Source organism: Giraffa tippelskirchi, chromosome 8, assembly GCF_054371585.1.
Source record: "Giraffa tippelskirchi isolate mGirTip1 chromosome 8, T2T-mGirTip1v1.2.pri, whole genome shotgun sequence".
Lineage (NCBI taxonomy): Eukaryota > Metazoa > Chordata > Mammalia > Artiodactyla > Giraffidae > Giraffa > Giraffa tippelskirchi.
Genome location: NC_137282.1, coordinates 164461568 through 164482567, shown reverse-complemented (window position 1 = coordinate 164482567; position 21000 = coordinate 164461568). Strand labels below are relative to the sequence as shown.

At 56.2% G+C, this 21000-nt stretch overlaps 1 protein-coding gene across 7 annotated transcripts in view; it reads left to right on the top strand.

The window, feature by feature from the left end:
* DUSP22 (dual specificity phosphatase 22) overlaps nucleotides 1-20432 on the top strand; it is a 55409-nt gene extending 34977 nt beyond the window's left edge. For 2 of the 7 annotated variants that reach the window (XM_081520608.1, XM_081520615.1), the window contains exons 5-7: nucleotides 5351-5425; nucleotides 7658-7829; nucleotides 8161-9354. In XM_081520608.1, the coding sequence (XP_081376734.1) occupies nucleotides 5351-5425; nucleotides 7658-7829; nucleotides 8161-8343 (430 nt within the window). In that variant the 3' untranslated portion in view covers nucleotides 8344-9354. Of the gene's footprint in view, nucleotides 1-5350; nucleotides 5426-7657; nucleotides 7830-8160; nucleotides 9355-10265; nucleotides 13135-19605; nucleotides 19680-19778 lie in introns of those variants that run through there. The other 5 variants (XM_081520612.1, XM_081520613.1, XM_081520611.1 and 2 more) reach the window with 5 other exon arrangements.
* The last annotated feature ends 568 nt before the right edge of the window (nucleotides 20433-21000 follow it).

Sequence of the window (21000 nt, the reverse complement as noted above, 5' to 3'; positions counted from 1 at the left end):
GTCTTATATTTAGGGACAAAATGCATTCTAGAAAACTGTATTCAGTTTTCTTATTCATTTAAACAGATTCAAAAGGTTGTTTCCAACTTCGGATAGGATTGCAGGTTAGTGTCCTGAATCTTCCCCGCACATCCCTGTAGGCATTCTTCTTGCTCCTTGCGTCAGTCAGAAGGCCATGACCTTTGGAGAATAACTGCTTTCAGTCACTGCGGAGGCTCCAGAAAGGTCAATTTTCTGGCTTGGCCATCTCCTTACAAACTCCCCCTCTGATCTTCCAGGAACTTAAATTGCAGAAACCTGGTTTGAGATGACAGTTCACACATCAGAATTTCAGCTTGGTTCCCCCAACCACCCTGCCTCACGAAGTCAGGAAACATGGAAGTTCGAGGTCTCACAGTGGCAACGACCCCGACCCGGGCCGGCGTGTTCTGCTTGATTTGCAGAATCAGATGCATAGTAGGCTTTGTCTCAGACACACACACCTCCTGCCAGTGGCCAACGTGCGGTGGCTGAGTGAACTGAGGCTTCTGGAAATGTTTGCTTTTGCTTTCTCTGTGTGCTTTCTCGGGCGAGTCATTGTCACCTCATTCTCTCCTCTGTGAAATGTCTATCTCACACAATTTCTGTAGCTTTAGATGAGGTGGTGAAAGTGTTTACAGACCCTAAGTGTCTCCAAAGAATTAGTTTCCATTTTCTGCTTATTCAGGAAAGGAGTGTTCACGTGACTTGAGAGTGAGTGGTTGGAGGTATCGCTGCTTATTCATTCTTGTTTTAATATTTTTCAAATTGGTGCCTGTATTTAGACACCATAAGAGAACGGTTATCAGTTTGTCTTCTTTGAGGAGCTGGCAGGTTTGCATCTTCACAGCAGAGCCTTGATGACAAAAGAGGCTTGAGAGTCAAGCAGGGTCTGAATTTCTTGGGGTTTTTGTGGGGAGAAGAGGTGTCAGCGGTGCAGAGAGCTGGCGATAAACAGCGGTGGACCCTCCTTGCCTGTCCCACCTCCTGTCTTTTTGTGTGTGTTTTCTTTAGTTTAGCTCATGTCTCTTGTACTTCCAGCTCTCTTTTTCTCTCATTTACATTTTTCTTTAATGTTAAGAAGCAGTTTTGCAAGATCAGAGGAAGGTGGGCCCTGGAGTACTGTCCTACTTCCAGACAGAGATGCACTTACGTAACTCCTGAGGATTTTGTAGCAGAAAGGAGAAATGTGTAGAAAATGTGTGTTGCTTTCTTTGTAAGATTTCACCTATTCAACTTAAAAACCTAGTTTTTAGTCTCAGACTACGTTTCTTACTTTTTGGAGGTGAAACTGTTCTTTGTGAAATGAAGAGGTAGTAGATGGTCGAGAGAGTTTGTTGTTTAATTCTTTTTAAAACGACCTTATCTGGCACAATGAAAGCTACACTACACACGTTTCCCCTGACTTTTCTTCAGTGTTGACAGTGCAGGAAATGTAGGACTTGGGGAATCCTTGACAGAAGCGTGTTGAAGGCCGTGAGGTCTGCCGGGTGAGGAAGTGTCTGTCCTGCTCACCTCAGCTGCGGTGAGAGCTGCACGGTCAGTGTAGGGCCCCAGGGGTGGGGCTGGGGCTGGATGGCTCTACCAGGAGGAAAAGCTTGCTGATCTGAGCCCGCCCTCCAGAGCCGGTGCCCAAGAGAACGCGCCATCCATGTGCTTTGTTTTCAGCATCTTTTCTGAGGAAAAAGCCCCAAGGATGCTGGGCTTTCCTGGGCTTTTTCTCCTTTGCTTTCCTATATACATACTGCACACGCTTGTACACACACACGCACACATGTACACATTCCTGTGCACACACACATGTTTGGACTCTGACGAGGGTCAGGAGAAGCCACCTGGTCTGTCTCTGCTGGCTTTGGGGGAGCCCGGCTGCCCGCATGGTGCTGGGCCAGACCTCCCCCAAGCAGAGTCCTTCCCACCACAGACCCCTCAGTGGGGACCACAGCCCACAGGTCCTGCCATCTTGGAGTGAGAAGTGATTGTTCGGGGTCAGAGGATGCACATGGCGTGGCGTGGCATGGCTGTGCTGGACCCGTGAAGGTCAGGAAGACCCTGCTGGCTCTGCTCTTGGCCTCTGGGTGGGTGCCTTGGCCGTGAGGAGGGCCAGCACGGACTGCAGAGGAGGAGCCGGGGATGGTGGCTGCCGCCGGGCTGTTTGCCAGCCCCACGGAGGACAGCACTCGCCAGGCCCACAGGTCTGCTGTGCTGACGGTAGCTGCACACGCATGTGGGCGTGCTTCCTGTGGACGCACCCTGCTGGCTGTCCCCCGACAGCTCGCTCCACATCTCTGCGTGGAAGTAAAGGGACAACGCGGAGACCAGGAATAGGGAACCTGCCGCCTGTGGGGGTGTGCTTCCATCTGGGCTTCTGCTTTGCTCTGGGGTTGAGCAACGCGAGGCCTGAGCCCTGGGTATTTCCCGCGATGGGGGAGGGGCTGCAATGACCGGGCCTGGGCTCCCGTCATGAGCTTCCCTGGAAATAACCCACCCCAGGGGCCCCAAGAATGCCTGCCTCCTGGCTTTCCTTGGAAGAGGCGCTTCTAGGAATGTCTGTCTGGCGTGGCCTCATGCCTGGTCCTATCCGTGAGTCAGGTTTCACGGCGGGGCTCGGAGCAGGCGTCCTGACTCTCCTGCCCTCGTCCCGACACGGTGCTGGGCAGGAGCCATCCGTGGGCTTTTCCTGAACTTGACGCCTGATGCGGACAAAGGTGACGGAGGAAAGGCCGGTGGGACCCTCCTCTCGCTTCCCCGTCTGGGGCCCCTCACACGCTTGCTCTGGGCTCAGGTCAGTCTGCATGTTGCCTTGCTGACCACACCCCCGCCCTAGGGTTTCAGGAAGGGGGCTCAGCTGTCATCTTTGCAAGATGTTGGTGACCTCACAAGGCTGACACGTCCCCAGGACAAGTCTCTGGCCTGGTGTGGCCTTCGCAGTGTATTCTGAGGCCACCCGTGTCCTTCACAAGCTCAGGCTACTGTGTCTCATCTCCTGGCTCCCTCTTCCTTTGCTGGTAGGAGGTCTGTCCTGCCCATGGAGGACCACAGAGCATGGGCTGCAGCATGGAGAGTCCTCTGGGGAACCCTGGTGCTGCAGTGTGGCCGGCCTGAGAGACAGGAGCACCTGCCCTCAGCCGCCAGCTGCAGTGGGCATGAGCCTGGGGTCTGGGCTCACAGCCCGGCTGTGGACCTACAGTCAGAGCTGCCCGTCTGCTGGCCTGTCTGCAGGGGAGACCATGGTAGGCGGAGCTGCTCCTCGGCCACAGGAGAGGTTCAGCGTCCTTAAATTGTTGCACTTGTTGATGTCAGGTAGCTGGTGCTTGGCTGTAAATAGCAGGATTGACAGTGTTCTAAGTTATAAAGACATTGATTTACTTCGCTCCCTGCCCAAGATGCCCAGGGCAAGTGCTCCAGGTCTAGGCAGTAGCTCCCAGAGCCCCCGTTGCACCCCGAGGCCTGTCGCCTGTGGTCACAGGGCAGCTGGTGCCGCTTTGGGCACCAGCTGGCCACCCAGTGCCCTGCAGGAAGCCTGGGGGCAGAGACCCTCCTTTTGTCAGGAAGGGAGCCTTCCTGGAGCCCAGCTCCAGCCACCCCTCTGCTTCTCTCTGGCTGGAACTGCCAGGAAGATGGGAGCTTCTGACAGCCTTGAGGAGCGGGGATGGATGAGCCTCCCCCCACCCCGCCCCCAGCCTTGGCACTTTCCGTCAGAAGAGCTCATGCTGACTCCTTAGGCGGGTTTTACCTGAGACATGGCATGGACGCACCCCGCTGTGGACGCTGTGCTCAGCATCTGGGCAGCCGCACCCCGCCCTGTCCTCTGCCCGGCCTCTGCTCCGGGGTCTCTGCATGTCGGGATCACCGCAGCGTCTTCCCTTGCCTGTCTTACACCAGGTCAGTTTAGGGTGGCGCTTTAGTGCCTGGAGTCGCCCTGTGCACTCACACTAGGAGCACGTGTGCCCGGGGAGGTCAGCAGAAACACCCCTCACCTCACCCTGCCCTGTGGTCTAGTCGGGTCTCCGCTCAGAGTCTGGAGTCTGCGGGTGGGACCCTGGCCCCTCCGCCCACGGCAGCCTCAGGCTGCGTGAGAGATGCCTGCGCCAGAGTCCTCTGTGCCCTCTGCCCGGATCCAGGACACTCAGCTTGCTAAGTTTCTTCTGCAGTCCACATCTGGCTGCGTCTGTGTGCCCCACCTGAATCCCCTGTTCCTCTGAGGTTCGTTCACCCGGTCAGCCTTCATGGAACCGCAGACCTCTGTGTGGCTGCGAACCACGTTCTATTCATCTCTGAGTCTCTCCAGGCTCAGCAGAGTCTCTGCTGCATGCTCGGTGCTCAGTAGCTGGTGTGTGCGCTTTCACTCCATGGGCAAAATCCACTTCAAGGCAGGAGACTTGGGAAAGCACAGGCTCTGTAGTTCCCCTCAGAGTTTTCCTCGACCCGCCGCATGATCTGGACGACGCTGCTGGGCTTGAACCAGGGGCGGGAGAAGAGGGTTGCTGAAAAGTGAAAGTGAAAGTGGCTCAGTCATGTCTGACTCTTGAGACCCCATGGACTGTAGTCCACCAGGCTCCTCTGTCCATGGGATTCTCCAGGCAAGAATACTGGAGAGGGTTGCCATTTCCTTCTCCAAGGAATCTTCCTGACCCAGGGATTGAACCTGTGTCTCCTGCATTGCAGGCAGATTCTTTACCGTCTGAGCCACCAGGGAAGCCATAAAAGCTAAGGGCCAGGAGACAAGATCGCAGTCTCATGGTCACGCGGGGCTTCAGAGTCTGCAAAGCCCGTTGGTGTGTGTTTCTCTGTCCCGACCTGTGAAGCCCAGTTCCCACTTCCCAGTGAGGCTACGGGAAGGCAGGTGATGTCCCCACGGCCACACGTTCAGTCAGGCCCCTCGGGCTTGGGGGCTGCAGGTCCCCCGCCCAGCCCGGAGGACGGGCAGTCAGGACCTCCTCCCAGACGGTCAGACGTGAACAGGGGAGCCCACACTGGGTGGGTACCTCCCTCACCTGGTGGGTGGTGAGCAGGTCACCGTGGGGGTCACCACACTGCTGGGTGTTGAGGGGCCCAGACTGGCCTTGGGGCTGGGCTGGACCTGCCCCCAACGTCGGCGTGGCCCCTGCGTGTTTCAGGGGTTCCTTGCAGAGAACTTCCAAGAATCCCAGTGGATGGGCCGTCCCCTCCCAGCCTCAGCACTGTGGGTCAGATTCAAAGCCCTGGACAGTGACTGGGGTCTGGACCTGTGGACTCAAGACCTTTTCAAGAAACCTCAGCGGGTTTTTCTTTTCCTCATACGTTGAGTAAAGTAGAGAGATGTCACTTCTCTCTTTTTTCCTCCTCACAGGATGCGACATTTCAAAGAAAGTATTAAATTCATCCATGAGTGCCGCCTCCAGGGTGAGGGCTGCCTGGTTCACTGGTACGTGTGTCCCTGCCCGACGCCCAGGGCCTGCTCTGCCCTGCTCAGGGTCTCCCTGAACATCCAGCACCCACCCACCTGACCCCAGCCGCGTGTCAGCCATGGTTGGCCTTTGTGCAAAGAGAGCCAAGCAGTTGTTCCTTCCTTGTCACTCAGCATTTTCATTTTCTCAGTTAGGTTTTTGCAGGGACTATTGAGGTTACTGGAAAAAAGGAGCCCCTTTTCCAGCCTCTCCCAACATCCTTTCAGAACTTGGCTTTTTTCAATAGCCATTCAAAGCACTGTTTCTTGCTAGAGAGTTTTGGCTGCATATGTGAGTGTTTAGCATTGCGTTACTGTCACACCAGAACAACCATCTCTCCTCCATTTACAGATTGGGGCTTTTATGTGTTTGGAGCTTGTACTTGGCTCTAAGCAGAGCTGAACAGACTTTTAGAATTCAGCAGGTCTATGCAGCTGTCGCCTGCATTCACACACCATGTGTGTGGTATAAACACATACACCTGTGTACACATTCTGTGGCGAAGGCTGCTGCTGGGCGCAGCCTCTAAGGACAGTGCCACAGCCAAGCACTTAGCACAGCCAAGCGCTCAGGGGCTGCGGGCCCTCATTGCGTCACTGCCAGTGCTTATGCCGAAGACATGGCTAACAGTGACAACATAAATTGATATTCATAATGGTGACACATCTGGGGGACCAGCGGCCGGTGTTCTGGGGCAGAAGCCTGCTGTCATTAAAGCACGGATTGAACAGGCCCCCTCGCTCCTGAGTGAGGTTCGGTCTGGGTTCACGAGAGAATCTCAGTCATCTGAGTTCCCTCAAGGAAGCTGCTGATGCAGGGAAGGCTCTGCGGAGACGCACAGCCCACCTCTGAGGGTGTTGCTGCCCCACAGAGGGATGAGGGGCCTGCCGTGTGGACCAGGGGAGCCTCACGGAACCCCTAGTTGGGCAGAGGGCACTGGGTAGACTGCCTGTTTAATAGTGTTGTTCTGCAGTTTTATGTGCTTGAAACAGTGTGGATTTTCATTTTACTTTTAAAAAGAGCAGGACGTGTAATAAGCACAAAGTGCATGTTTGTGAGGCTCGCTCGCATTTGCTCCAGCACTCTCTGCAGTGCAGCCAGAGCTGTTTCAGAAGGTGAGCATCTCCCCAGCTGCACCCCAAGAGGATGTGAGTTTTTTAAAAGATGTATCAGTATTTCTGATACACAGCCCAAGGGAAGAACCACTACTTGAGAGTGGTTTTTATTGTTATTTATATTTGAATACGTGCAGGGCTGATATTCTAGGAATTCGTGTTTCATTTGGTTGTGTCAATCTGAAGATAAGCTTTTCTAAAAATGAGAAATTTGCTAAACTTCCCCATCTTAAACCGTTGCTGAGCACTCCAAGTCTGACGTAGCACAACCTCTCTGTGACCGCCTGAATTTGCATGTACATGTAAAATTGGTCCCCTTATTGAGCCTGCTGGGGAAAACTGGCCATTATCACCTGCAGAGCGTCCCCACCCCCACCCCCCAGAGCACGCAGAGTGTGCCACGCGGGCACTCTGCTTGGGTCTGTGGAGGAGATCAGAAAATGTTGGGTAAGGGCGTCTGTATTTAATGAGTTTTTTAAGTGATAGACTTGACCCTAAGAACGTGATAGTCACTCACTCATGCCGATTCTTTGCGATCTCGTGAACCATTGCCCACAATGCTCCTCTCTCCATGGGATTTTCCAGACAAGAATATTTGGGTGGGTTGCCATTTCCTTCTCCATGGGATCTTCCCAACCCAGGGATCGAACCCGGGTCACTTGCATTGCAGACAGATTCTTCACTGTCTGAGCCATTAGGGAAGAGGTACCTAAGAAAATCATACTTTAAAAGTGTGAAGCCGTTTGAATGGCTGAGGTTATAACTGACTTATTGCTGGGCTCCTGGAGCCCTCAAGTTCCCAGATGTCCTTTAGCTACTTTTCTGTCCAGGGAATGGGGACTATCTGAAGGGGAGGTCAGGAGAAAGAAGATCATAACATGAAGTGTCTGGAGCCATCAGTAGAAAACCAATCGAGACTGAGGCCGCGTGGGTGAGGAGTGCCCGAGACCCTAGTGTGGTAAAGCAGAGAGAGCTGGTATGCTTCTGAGTGATTTCCGAGGACACGCTGGCTAGCTGTCCACGCATAACCGAGGACAGGCAGCCTCCTAAATGAGTCCCCTGACCGCCCCTTGCCGTCTGGCTCCCGACCTGCAGCCTGGCGGGCGTCTCCAGGAGCGTGACCCTGGTGGTCGCCTACATCATGACAGTCACCGACTTCGGCTGGGAGGACGCCCTTCACACCGTGCGCGCAGTCAGGTCGTGTGCGAACCCCAACTTGGGCTTCCGGAGGCAGCTGCAGGAGTTCGAGGAGCTCCAGGTCCGCCAGGTAACTGCGCTCCACCTTCCCCCCCGGGCCGGCTGGCTCAAGGGCCCCCTCCAGCCCCGGGCAGCCATCCCGCCTTCCACAGGCCCCAGGCTCGCATCTGCTTCTCTGCCTTGGGGTGAAGTGCTGTCATCTTGATCAGGCTGGCCTTCACGTCCTCAGGCCAAAGCCTGGAAGAAGTCATTCTGTCGCTCGGCGCCCACGGGCCGCCTCAGAGCTGACTGAGGCCACCTCCGGGCCCGTGCGCCGCTGGGTGAGGGCACTGGGCGGGCTGGGCGAGGGCGCGGAGGCCCGGCCGCGCCATGTGACGCCCCGGTGTGTCTCGCTTCCCCAGTTCCGCCAGTGGCTGAGGGAGGAGTATGGAGAGAGCCCGCTGCCGGACGCGGAGGAGGCCAGGAGCATCCTGGGTAAATACAAGGAGCAGGGGCGCGCGGAGCCCCTGCCAGGCGCGCGGCGCTGGGCCGGCCTCCGGGGCCTGCCTCCCCTGGCCTACGGCAGCTACACTCCGGAGACTTAGCCAGCCCACGGACGCCTTCCCACCGGCTTCTCGCTGCTGCCTGGCCTGAGGACCGGAAGGGGGTGTCCAGTGGATCCAGGCTCCTCTCAAGGCCCCCCCAGCCGCCCCCCAGCTTCTGTGCTGCCAGACTGCTGACTGTCATGCCCACGGGCAAGCCGGGGTGTGTGTGACATGGGTGTGTGTGACAGGTTTGTGTGTGTGTGACATGGGTGTGGTGTATGTGTGACACGGGTGTGTGTGTACACATGTGTGGGGTATGTGTGTGTGACATGGGTGTGTGTGACGTGGGTGTATGTGACGTGGGTGTGTGTGACATGGGTGTGTGTGACATGGGTGTGGTGTGTGTGTACACAGGTATGGGGTGTGACACGGGTGTGTGTGTACACAGGTGTGGGGTATGTGTGTGTGTACATCGGTGTGTGTGACATGGGTGTGGTGTGTGTGTGTACATGGATATGTGTGACACGGGTATGTGCGTGTTGGGGTATCATCGTGAAGGCCACACTGCCCGGACTGGTCTCGTGGCCTCTCCCTGTCTGAGACCCACTGGGCGGCGTTGGGAGGTGACTGTGGAGAAGCTCTTCTCCAGAGCAGCCTGGGCCTGCGAGCAGACAGTGGGGAGACCCCTGTGGTCAGGGGGGCAGCCTCCTGAGGGTGTTCTGGGGTGTGGAGGGGTGAGCAGGCCCCCCTCTTGCCAGCCCTGCTCAGCCCTTCCCTTCTCGGAGTCCCGCTTGGCTCTGTCCCCCTGCACTGGTGTTGCGTGGGGAGCACCCCAGACACCCGCCCTCAGCTCCCGTCCAGCTCCCCACTCCCGGCCTGCTGCCGCTCTCTCCCTGGGCCTCTTCGCAAGGCATGCATGCACCTTTGGGATTTGGGAAGAAAGAGCAGTTATCAGGCACTGTCACAGTTTGCATTTACGAATACGTTTAAATGCCTGTGAACTCGTTAAGCAGCTCTGTCTGCCGTGGATGTGAGATGATCTCGGCTACCTCATTAAATGGTTTCTGAAAAGCTGTTTTTCCTTTTTCCAGTTGTCTCTGCAGCCTTGTGCTGAAAGTGTGTGGTCACAGTTGCTTTGGGAGCCAAAGGGAGAGGAGTGCATCTCTGGGCTGCTCGAAGCTTCTGACTCGGGCTTTGGGAGCGCCTGGTGGTGGCTGACTCTGACGTTGGGGTGCGCTGGCTGTGCTGGGCGAGACCCACCATGTGGCCTTGGGTGTGGCCCTTTGTATCGACCCACGTGGTTTAAGCACTCAGAGCTATGCAAAAAAACATGCTCGGCCTCTCCCTAAAAAGCTCTGTCTGAACCCCACCACGAAAGGAACCCTGAGGAAGAAGAGCTTTCCCTGCGTACAAAGGGTGGGCCCAGATGAGCCCCTGGGGCCCTACCTATGTGCAGAGAGCAGGCCCAGATGAACCCCTGGGGCCCCACACGTGTGCAGAGGGGGTGCCCAGTGAGCCCCTGGGGCCCTACATGTGTGCAGAGTGGGGGCCTGGTGAGCCCCTGGGGCCCCACACGTGTGCAGAGGGGGTGCCCAGATGAACCACTGGGGCCCCACACGTGTGCAGACGGGGGCCCCGTTGAGCCCCGGGGGCCCCACACTGTACAGAGAGCAGCCCCAGATGAACGCTTGGGGCCCCACACGTGTGCAGAGAGCAGGCCCAGTGAGCCCCGGGGGCCCCACATGTGTGCAAACCCCAGCTGGACAGCAGGGAGGGGAAGCGTGGCTGTGAGTTCCCCACCAACAGCCGAGACAGTTTGCTCTAAAGTAATTTTTTCCTTAAACCGGAAAGGAATGTGAATATGTGAACAGAAGGAGTATTTAGGAATCAGCTGAATGCTTCATAGTGTGAATGCCCAGATGCATTCTTGCACCTGAAATGCTGTTTCAATGCTTGTCACCTGTGACATTCTTTCTCCACAGCCGCCCCAGGCATTCTGAAGTCCTGGCCCTTTCTCAGAAGACCATAACGCACCTGAAACATTGCCAGAGTTTAGGTGCTGCCCGAAGAAAAGCAACCAGAGTTCAGTTTAAGTGTCCAGACGTGATGTGTGAACGTGCACTCGTGTCGCTCCTGTCGCTCCACGTTGGGAGCTATGCCCCCTCTTTGACAAGAGAACGATTTTGACCTTTTGATTTTAATTCCTTCTTTGCTGGAAGCCATGCTGCCCCCAGGCTGTCTCAGGGCCCTGCCGGGCGCACCCTGCCCCTTGGGACTGTGTCCCGGGCTGTGTTTCATCCTGGGTGTGCGGCCCTCGCCACGTGCACCAGCGCCTGTTGGTAAAGGGCCTGTGTGGCTCCGTGCACCTCCCGTCCTCAGCCCGGGTGTGGAGCCCACATGCTCCTGTCATGGGCACCATGAGGCGGGTTCGGGGGCTGCCCTGCTGTATTTTAAGGCCACTGCCCTCTTCCAGAAGGAGGTGTACTGACAACAGGAGACGAGAACTCCCTTCCCCGAGACAGTGGGTGCCCTGTGAGCAGAGGGAAATCGGGGAGGCAGGTGGGAGGGTGCACCGGGCTCCCCAAGGACTTCTCCTCATCCCAAGCTCGGCTTCAATCCAAGAATGTTAACTGGTGTGGACAGCAGTTTAAGACAGTTTCCCAGTGTTTTCTCATCTAACTCTAGCGGGGGTTGGAGGGTGCAGGGATTGGGTGAGGGGGAAAGAAATGTGGTTTTTGCTTAAAGGAGAGGTTTGGCTAAACGGAGGGAGTTGAGGGCTCGTTGGCTGCTGCGGGAGGCTTGGCCTGTGTCCTGAGTGTCCAGCGCCGGCGCGCTTCTGCCGCAGGCTCAGCACCCTGACAGGTGTGGGATGATGGGTGTTAACATGCTAATTCTGACTCGACAGGCCTGCCTGGGGATGCGCAAGTAGTCCACGTGTAGGTTCTGGGTCTCAAGGCCTGAGGGTCCCCAGGACCCACCTGTGGAGCAGTGCAGGGGCAGAGCCTCGGAAGACCCAGGCTGAGCACAGGGCGGGAGGAAACAGCACCAGGGAAATAGGCTCCTGTTGGACCCCCGCTGCTCGTGGCACCAACGAGCCACCTGGTAACTGGTGCTCTGCAGGTCACACACTGCCCCCGCGAAGCTTGTGAACCGCAGAGCAGATATTTCATTCACTCCAGGCTCAGAGAGGCCACGGAGCACATCAGAAACTACAGATGTTAGTGCCCTTTGCCTGAGCCTGGTCTCCTAGTCCCAAGTCAGCGGTCAGGGCGAGAGGGAGGAGGGCGCAGTGCCCTGACCTTTGGTCTCAGGCTTGTGGGGCTGACCCCCAGGCCCAGGGGGAGCCAGCCCCCTGCCGTGTACACTCTGTATGAGCGCAGCTTCCCGTCCGCTCCCCCAGCCTCTCGGGGGTGGGGGGATGGTTTGGGGCGTGGTGGGTGGTAGTCAATTCCTGTCCTCGCCAAAAGCTCACCAACATTTCCGTTGGGATGGTGTTGACCACACTTAGATGTTAGAGGTAGAGGCCCTTCTCCGTCGAAGCCTAGACAGGTGTTTAGTTCACGTGGACGGGGGGCGGTGACCCACCTGCCTTGAGGTGGAGCGGGTCGTGGCCCTGGCGGCTTCCTTAGGCTCTCTTTTCTGTGATTTCCTCCAAACGCAGCTCTGTCCAGCCTGATCTCGGAACCGTGGCCGATGGCGGAGGAGACCTGCGCTGCTTCTCTTTGTTCGGTCACTCGCTAGTTCGCTTGAGAAATGCTTGTTCATCCCACCAGGCGCTCTGGTACCCAGGCAGGACGCAGAGACCCGCCCTGAGTCTCAGAAGCGCTAGTTGGTGGCGTTGACGGTTGGGAAGTCGGCCATGAGCACTAGTGTGGGTGCTCCTGGTGCTACATTTGGGAGGAAACAGGCCATCCCGGTACATGGTGAGGGTTGTGTCCTGCCTGGGAAGGCGTCCCAGAGACGGAGGCTAAAGCCCAGGTGCAGGAGTTGCTGTATGCGGGGGAGGGGAGTCTGGCGAGGCCGGCTCATGTGCAAGAGCGAGGGCACAGCCGCTGTGTGATCGGAGCGAGTGTGGTATGCACGCCGGTGAGGGGCTGACAAAGCTGCAGAAGCAGGCCCGGGCTCTCCATCTGCCCGGTGCTGCCGTACAGCGACTGGTTGGTTCCTAAATCAGCCCTGGAGCTGGAGGGCTGGTCCCAACGTGGAGCCTTGCAAGCCTGTGGACGCCATCCTGCGGACACGGCGGGGGGCTTGCCAGGCGTTCTGGGCGAGCAGGCACTGTGATGGGTGTGGGGGAGGGTGGAAGGGCCGTGGTGGGGGCCAGTCAGGGCAGCCATCGTGGCTGTGCAGGTGATCGTCACAGCCCGGAGCGTGGCTGTGTGCGGAGAGGAACAGGCCCAAGGGAGCAAGGGGACTTAGGGAGCCTGGGGTGGGCAGCTGCTCCGGGGCTGGGCCCCAGGGTGCTTGCTCCCTGGCGCTGGCTCTCTGGGTCTGCCTCTTCCAGCAGTGAGCTCTACCGTGTCGAGGGCAGACTGAACAGGGCTGCTGGCCTGAGGGGTCGGCGGGGCTGCCCCCGCTGGGACCCAGCTTTGCAGACGAGGTGCTCAAGTCTGTTCCTGAACCCAGAACTGACTCCCAGGAACTAGACTTGTGATAATTAACATCCAATTTAGATATCCAATTTATTAATTTATTGTGAAAGAGAAAATACTAGGTTAATAAAGACTAATTTTACCCCCTAACCAGGTTGTCTTTCGTTACCAGATTTTTGGGAGCCAATGTGCTGTACACCTTAACGGACACAATGTTCTAAGTCAAATATATCTCAATAAAGCTGAGAAAAAGAGTAAAGCGTCTTGTGAACTGGTCCTGAGGTGTCACCCTGCCCTCCTGACATGGGGCTGAGATCTGGGGGCGGGGGTGGTGGTCCTGGCAGATGCTGTTGCTGTAGCGCCCTGGAGCATCTGTACAGCCTCCGGCTGGGGAGGTCTCTGTCTGGCCCCCGGCAGCCAGGCCGGTGTCTGCTTCTCTGCCCACACTGGCTCTCTCAGGGTGCCTGTGTTACTCAGGCTTCTCCCTGGCGACAGTTCCTGCAGGGCTTTATTATTTGTGGGGTGCTGGCTCCCCAGGTCTGTCCCAGCAGGGACCCTCACTTCCAACTTGTGGGGCTGCTCCTGTTGCTGCTGCTTAGAGACAGACCGTGAATCCCAGAGTCTGTGCACTGCTGTCTCTTGGTGGTGGTAAAGTTTAGAGGACTCCTCAGCCTTCGGGGGAGTCACATGTGTAAAGCCAAGGGGCGTGTCGAGCCCAGGTAGCTTGGGCAGGAGAACTGGGGCGACAAGGGGCGATCAGAGCTGTTCACGCCCTGCCGCCCTGCACACTGGCATCTAGTCTTGAAAACAGGGAAACACGAAGACACAAAATCCTGTGATCCCACGTTAGGTGACCCCTCCCATGCTGACACTGAGTTATTAATAATTTTATCAAGAATGTGCTTTCAACATGCCTGTATTTATAGATGTGCTTAACAAGAAATCACCGAGACCTCTGAGGGAAGTTCCTCTTCCCTTTCCTTTTTATTGCCCAGAGGAAGGGAGAAAAAAAAAAAACCAGCGGTCTCTGACTTGTCACTGAGGCTTGAGAATGTTCACTGTCCCTTCTGAGCATGTACTGGGGTCTCCTTGGGCTCTCAGGGGCTTGAACACAGGGATGCCGGCTGCATTTCAGGGGTACGCTTGCCCTCTCGTTTGCTCCCAGCTGCGGCGACGGGCTGTGACAGTTTGGCCAGGAGCAGGGTTAGCATGCTCTCCCACCCCCGAGGCCCCCACCTCGACAAGGGCCGCACGGCTGGGCTGGGCTCGCCGTCCACGGCTGAACACCTGCGGGTCTGGGGTATTTTGGCCCCAGGTGAGGTCGATTACGAGGAGATAGCCGTCTGCAGTTCCCTTTTCTGAAGCCTCTGGTTCAGTTTGAGAGGATGTGAGGGGCGGCGTCAACTGGCGAAGGAGCCAGGCTGCCCGTGCGCGGACGGGGCCTGGGGGCGGCCTTCATAGCAGGCCTGTTTAGGAGCCCCGGGCACGGCGGCGGGGCTGAGTCTGGGGGAGCAGCCCCTGCCGGGGTGGCGGGATGGCTTCTGGAGACAGTGTGGATCACGCCAGGTGCTTGGTGAGCTGGACCCGGGCAGGCGCCCGGCTCAGGCGCTCTGCTCACAGCTGTGCGCTTCCCTCACAGAGTCCACTCGCCCCCAGACGCGGCCAGGCCGGCACAAAGAGGAACCGCGCTCCCTGGCGAGCGGGCCTGCTCCGTCCTCCGCCGGTCGACTCTGGGTTTCCCCAGGGCACTGATGGTAGCCTTTTTAGAGCATAAGAATCAGAAGGCCTCCACGTGTGCCCCAGAGAAATGCCACCTTCTGCTTTGCAAAGGGTGCGCCCTTCATGGAGAGAGGCCGCAGGCACCCAGCTTCCTCAGAAGGGCGTCCAGAGAGGCCCCTCCTGCGGGCTGTTCTGTTCCCCCCGTGTGTGTGCAACAGGGGTAGTGACAGGCCGGCAGGCAGGGAGACGTGAGGCCAGGTCCGTCTTGGGGGCGTGGGGCGTGTCCCGGTTCCCACGGCACGGCGTCCCCTCCGGCCACGTCCACTGCCGGGAACTCGGAGCTGCGGGTCCGATGTGTAGCTGGGGCGGTGGTGGTGTGGGGCAGGGAGAGTGTGGCCTGAACTGGAAACCAAGCAGCTGGCGGAGTCCTGGAGTCTCTGGAACTCCTGGGTAAGTCCCGAGGAGGCAGCTCCCTCCCGCGGGGAGCCTCTTCTTGGGGAGACTGGCGTGAAGGAAGCGCTCGGGGAGAGCTGGGTGGGGCTGGCCGGCGCCCTGCTGCTCTAGGGATCCCCTGGTGCACCCCGCCCTCTGGTCTGGAGGACAGGATGGTCAGCGGTCACGGAGCACTTCGTGTGTGATGCTTCCCTAAAGTCACCCCCTCTCAGCAATCTCATCACATGGATTTTACTATTATCCCCAATTTTCGGATGAAGAGGCCAAATCCTAGAGAACTTGAGTGTTGCCCAGTCTCAGGTCAGAAAGTGGCCATGTGAGCCCTGGAGCCCTGCAGCCTGAGCAGCCGCTCCAAGGTCGCCTCCCTTCTGAATACCAGCATCCCTGGAGGCGTGGGCATCCCTGCCGGCGCGCTCTTAGGAGGCCGTGTGGGGAGCGCCCAGTGCCTGGCGAGACCTGTGGTGTCCAGAAGTACGGAGGGCTGCGTCCCGTCCTGACTCCCAAACCTGAAGCGCAGCCAGCTGGCGGGGCGTCCTGCTCGCTGTGGCCTGACTCTGTCCCACCGGCAGGGCCCTCCGCAGGGGAGGGGCAGGGACCCCGTGGCAGGGCGGAGGGAGTGCCCCCGGCTTCCAGGAAGCGAGTGTTGGCAGCTGGTGCTGGAAGTCGGTTCCAGAGAGGAGCCCCCTCCCTGGCATGCTCTGCCCCAGAAGCATGGTGTTGGGAACCGGCCTGTGACTCACCGCCCTCATCTTTAAAAACTGTCGCTGAAGCATCCGTGCCTCCCGGTGGGCCCTGACTTGTACTTGACCGTGGCCCACCTGGACAAATGACCCCTTCTGAGGAAAGGCCAGCGGGGTCAGGAGTCATCTGACATCTGCTGGGAACTGTGCCCTGCCCCGCGAAGGTCGGGCAGGACCATCAGCGCCTCGGTCAGGCCCCGGTGCCCGCCTGTGCAGGTGCCTGGGACTGTCTGGGTGAGAGGAGGAGTGTGGCTTGGCAGCCCTGCCTTCAGAGGCCTTTCAGTTGAGCTGGGGACAGGAGGCAGTCACTCCAGAACGTTCTGTGAACAAATGCTGCACTTAGAAGCACAAGTGCAGGCCAAGAGGGCCCCAGGGCAGGGTGTGCTGGCTGCAGATGGGAACCAGTCAAGAGCCTGCAGGGCGGGGGTGGGGCGACGCGGCGCGGGCATGGCTGGCTAACCTGGAAGCAGACGTGTGGAGGCATGGGGGCCCGGGCTGTGACTCGCGGGCAGGGTGGGCTGGAGGCAGGGACAAGAGCTGTTGTGGGGGTGGGTGTCCTGTGGGACGCCCACAGGCCCTTTCCAAAGACCAATCCAGCAGGCAAGGTGGCGGGCGCAGGCAGGCCACGGGCACCTTGATGTGGGGCGGGCAGTGCTGGTTTGGCTTCCCCAGAGCAGAAAGCGTCAGGTGCCAGAGGTGACTGGCGGGGCAGCCCCTGTGGACAGAGGGCTGTCGGGCCACAGAGGTTCGGTGGGGGACGCCCAGGAGAGAGGGTGGGGCACCCGGAGCTGAGGTGCGACCCTGTGGAGGAACTTCTGCACAGAGTGTGTCCCCGTCAGGGCTGCCGAGACTCCTCACCCGAACTCCAGGCTCCAGTCCTGGAGCTTCCGGGCAGCGTGGTCACTGGGTGCCCCAGGCGACCAAGTGCCCGCCCCGCCCCCAGCACCAGGACTTGGGAGACAGGGTCCTTGTGCCCCTGCAGCGACCCCGCCACTCCTGCGGGAGGTGGAGACACAGCGGCTACAGAGCACAGATGACAAATGCCTCGTAGTAATAAACAACCGCAGTTCATCTGTCTTTTATTACCACCAAGAGCCAGCAACCCTAAACCATACAAGCGCTAAAGTACTCCTCCCCCCAGATTTCTGTGGTTCATCTAAGTCTCAGCAACCACTGTGTGTGCTGTAGTTTTAATAATACAATGACAACCTCAGACATGGTCGTTTTAAATACATATCCTTTAATTAACAATGTCTTCTACGTGGACGTGAGTGTGGAGAACCTCCAACTAACAGACAGCACGGGCACAGAGAGAATAAGCTAGTGTTAGTTTTGTCCTTTTCTTTTTCAGTAAATTCAAAAAATGGCTTCCCTGGTGGCTCAGACAGTTAAGAATCCGCCTGCAACGTAGGAGACCTGGGTTAGATTCCTGGGTCGGGAAGATCCCCTGGAGGAAGCAATGGCAACCCACTCCAGTCTTCTTGCCTGGAGAATCCCTTGGACAGAGGAGCCTGGTGGGCTACGGTCCATGGGGTTGCAAACAGTCAGACGTGACTGAGCCACTAACACTTCACTTCAGAAAGACTTGGAATCTGAGCCCCATGGGGGCAATTTGGTCTCTAACATGCAGAGTAGATTTGAAATAATCAAGGGCAGCCCCTCTGAACATTCACCTACCTTAACAGCACTGGGGCTGGGAGGCATTTGAAAGCCACCAGAATTGGTGCCAAAGAAGCATAGTAGCTGTTGTGCTCATTCATGTCCCACTCTTTGTGACCTTTTGGACTGTAGCTCCCCAGGCTCCGCTGCCCACAGGGTTCTACAGGCAGGAATACTGGAGTGGGTTGCCCTGCCTTCCTCCAGAGGATCTTCCCGACCTAGGAATCGAACCCAGGTCTTCCGCATCGCAGGCAGATTCTTTACCATCTGAACCACCAGGAGAGAAGCATGGACTTGTTATTAATGGAATTTCACATCAAATGGGATTTCTATGAATCTCTCCCAATCTTATCCTTTTAACACTTTTCCTATTTGTTACTTAACATGAAAGAAAATTTTCAAAATTAAAGCAAAAGTGGTCTGTGATCAACGATAAGTAAAGATAGGCTGAAAATCTGACATGAAGAGAAACACAGCTTTGACACAATTATCCACAAATTTGCAAAAGTTAAGGCTTTAAAACAAATTGTAATTATTCATTAATGTGACAGACCAACACAGAGATATATATGCATTTTCCCATTTTTCAAAATACATTTTTATTGCAGTTGAAAGTATGAGTCCATGACTTTTTCTATCCTTTTTACTGTGATGTTTAATTTTGTTCCCATTTACTTATTGGCATGATAACAAATATAAAATTCAATAAGAAAGTTTTTACAGCACGTGTTTCTCTTCTGTCCCGTATTCTTTTTTGTTTCATTTTGTGACCGTTACTGGCTGTCAGGTGGAGACTCCTGGTCGTCTGTGCCATGTGGACCTGTACTCACACAGAACTCCCGAGGCCCTGAGACTGTCAGTGTTACTGCGGCCTGTGGGGGGGGGGGGCGGGGGACAGGGGGCGGGGGACGGGGGGGCAGTCCCATTCTGATCTTTTTCACGTTTCCTAATAAATGGGACGTGGCCAATGTGCTTCCATTTCACTCTCTGCAGAGGCTCCACTGAAAAGACAGAATAGTCTGACTTTTCCCATGTCTATTTTTTCTGGTCCTTTCTTCAAAGATAGTTGACATGCACTGTTGCTCTCCGAGGCCTCTGGAGAGAAAGCTTTCTGTTTCCCGGGTCCTCCTGCGGTGTCCCTGCCACTCAGAGGCTCATGGACAAAAAGGTGCATTTCACAAGAGGCTCAGGCACAAAAACGTGCATTTCACAAGAGGCTCAGGCACAAAAGCGTGCATTTCACAAGAGGCTCAGGCACAAAAGCGTGCATTTCACAAGAGGCTCAGGCACAAAAGCGTGCATTTCACAAGAGGCTCAGGCACAAAAGCGTGCATTTCACAAGAGGCTCAGGCACAAAAGCGTGCATTTCACAAGAGGCTCAGGCACAAAAGCGTGCATTTCACAAGAGGCTCAGGCACAAAAGCGTGCATTTCACAAGAGGCTCAGGCACAAAAGCGTGCATTTCACAAGAGGCTCAGGCACAAAAGCGTGCATTTCACAAGAGGCTCAGGCACAAAAGCGTGCATTTCACAAGGGGCTCAGGCACAAAAGCGTGCATTTCACAAGGGGCTCAGGCACAAAAGCGTGCATTTCACAAGAGGCTCAGGCACAAAAGCGTGCATTTCACAAGAGGCTCAGGCACAAAAGCATGCATTTCACAAGAGGCTCATGTACAAAAAGGTACATTTCACAAGAGGCTCGTGTACAAAAACGTGCATTTCTCAAGAGGTGAACAGAGGCTGAAGGGCCCCCTCTCCCATCAGCGCATCTTCAAATTGCCATCTCTCCCAGTGCCTTTCAGAGACTCAGATATATGGTCATTCTACATACATACAACTTACCGTCTCCTCTACTGCAAAAATCACAATGCCCTTCTGGTTGCTGTTGGAACCTAATTTAAGCATTTGTGAGGCTTTGATGAATACCAGCCATAAAGCATGCCTTTCCTGGCACTTCCCTGGTGATCCAGAAATAAAAATAAAGATCTTTAAAAAAATTTAAAAAGCATACCTTTCCTCTGTGTCAGAAATTACCAAGTGCATTTCTGCTTTTTTTAATTGAAGTTTAGTTGATTTACAATATTGTGTTGGTTTCAAGTGTACAGCAGAGTGACTCAATTTTATATATTGATGCTTTTAAAAATTTGTTTTCCATTATAGGTTATTACAAGATACTGCGTAGAGTTCCCTGTGCTGTTTGGTAAATCCTTGTCCCTTACCGGTGCACTTCTAAGGTAGGGGTACCAGCCTAGGCCAGGGGACCCTCAGCTCCTTGGGGGCGGGACCTGGCCCATAACAGAAGCTTAAGTCCGCCCCCTCCCCTACCCCCCCAGCCCCTCCTTGGTCACCCCTCAGGTCAGCAAGCCCCCAGGCCCCGGATCCTCCCCCCTTGTCCCCAGGCCCCAGGGCACAGTCTGTGCTTCCCTCCCTGCTCCTGGAGTGTGGGCCGAGCCATCGTCGGAGGACAGGACCCCTCTGCTCCTTCCTGCCCACCTGCCCGCCCGCCAGTCCCAGAGCTGCGCTCAGGGCCTTGTTTGCCGTGCAGTTAGCACCGTGGACAGAGAAGGCAATGGCACCCCACTCCAGTACTCTTGCCTGGCAACTTCCATGGACGGAGGAGCCTAGTAGGCTGCAGTCCATGGGGTCGCTAAGAGTCGGACACGACTGAGCGACTTCAGTTTCACTTTTCACTCTCATGCATTGGAGAAGGAAATGGCAACCCACTCCAGTGTTCTTGCCTGGAGAATCCCAGGGACAGGGGAGCCTGCTGGGCTGCCGTCTATGGGGTCGCAGAGAGTCAGACACGACTGAAGCGACTTAGCAGCAGCAGCAGCAGCAGCAGCCGCAGCACCGTGGGAACTGCAGGAATCTGAGCAGGACCCAGTTCAGCCCACCCGGAGCGTCAAGCCCTCCATGTCCCCACGTCATTCGTTTCTGAGCCCTTTCTTTAAGAAATAAATACATAAAAGTCAAATGTTTTGAGAATTGAATCTTAGCCTCTCTCTTTTTATCAAGGCCTCACCACTAGCACCTGAATCTTGTTTTATGTTGCTTCTCAAACTAAAAATATAATTCTGCTGACATGTTTATATCTTCTCTGTATGTAAGTTAATCAGTTGAAACCACTAGTGGCCCCACTGTGCCCACAGCCCTGGGCCAGGCCTCTGCCCAGCCAAGCCCACGGGTCCACCAAGGGCACAGGCTGCTCTGCACAGAAAGGCCTGTTCCAGGGTCTCCTCTGGGATTCCCTCTGCAGCCAGAGCCCGGCTCCACTTCTCTGCCTGCAGACGCATTCTTGTGGCTGGCATTGGTAAGCACAGTTACGAATTCCTCACAGTATCACTGGCCTTGGTCTTGTCACCTCTCACTCCGATCCATGCACTTGCTATCTGATAGCCCCGTTCTGTTTCCTGGATTTCTTCATTCACTGCCTTTCTCACAATTTATATTCATTTCTCAGAAGAGGGTGATGCTGATTGTTTGCTGTGAAACTAGCTCTGGACAAAGTTCACGGAACCAGTTGAAACGGTTGCTTAAAGCCACGTGTCTTCTCTC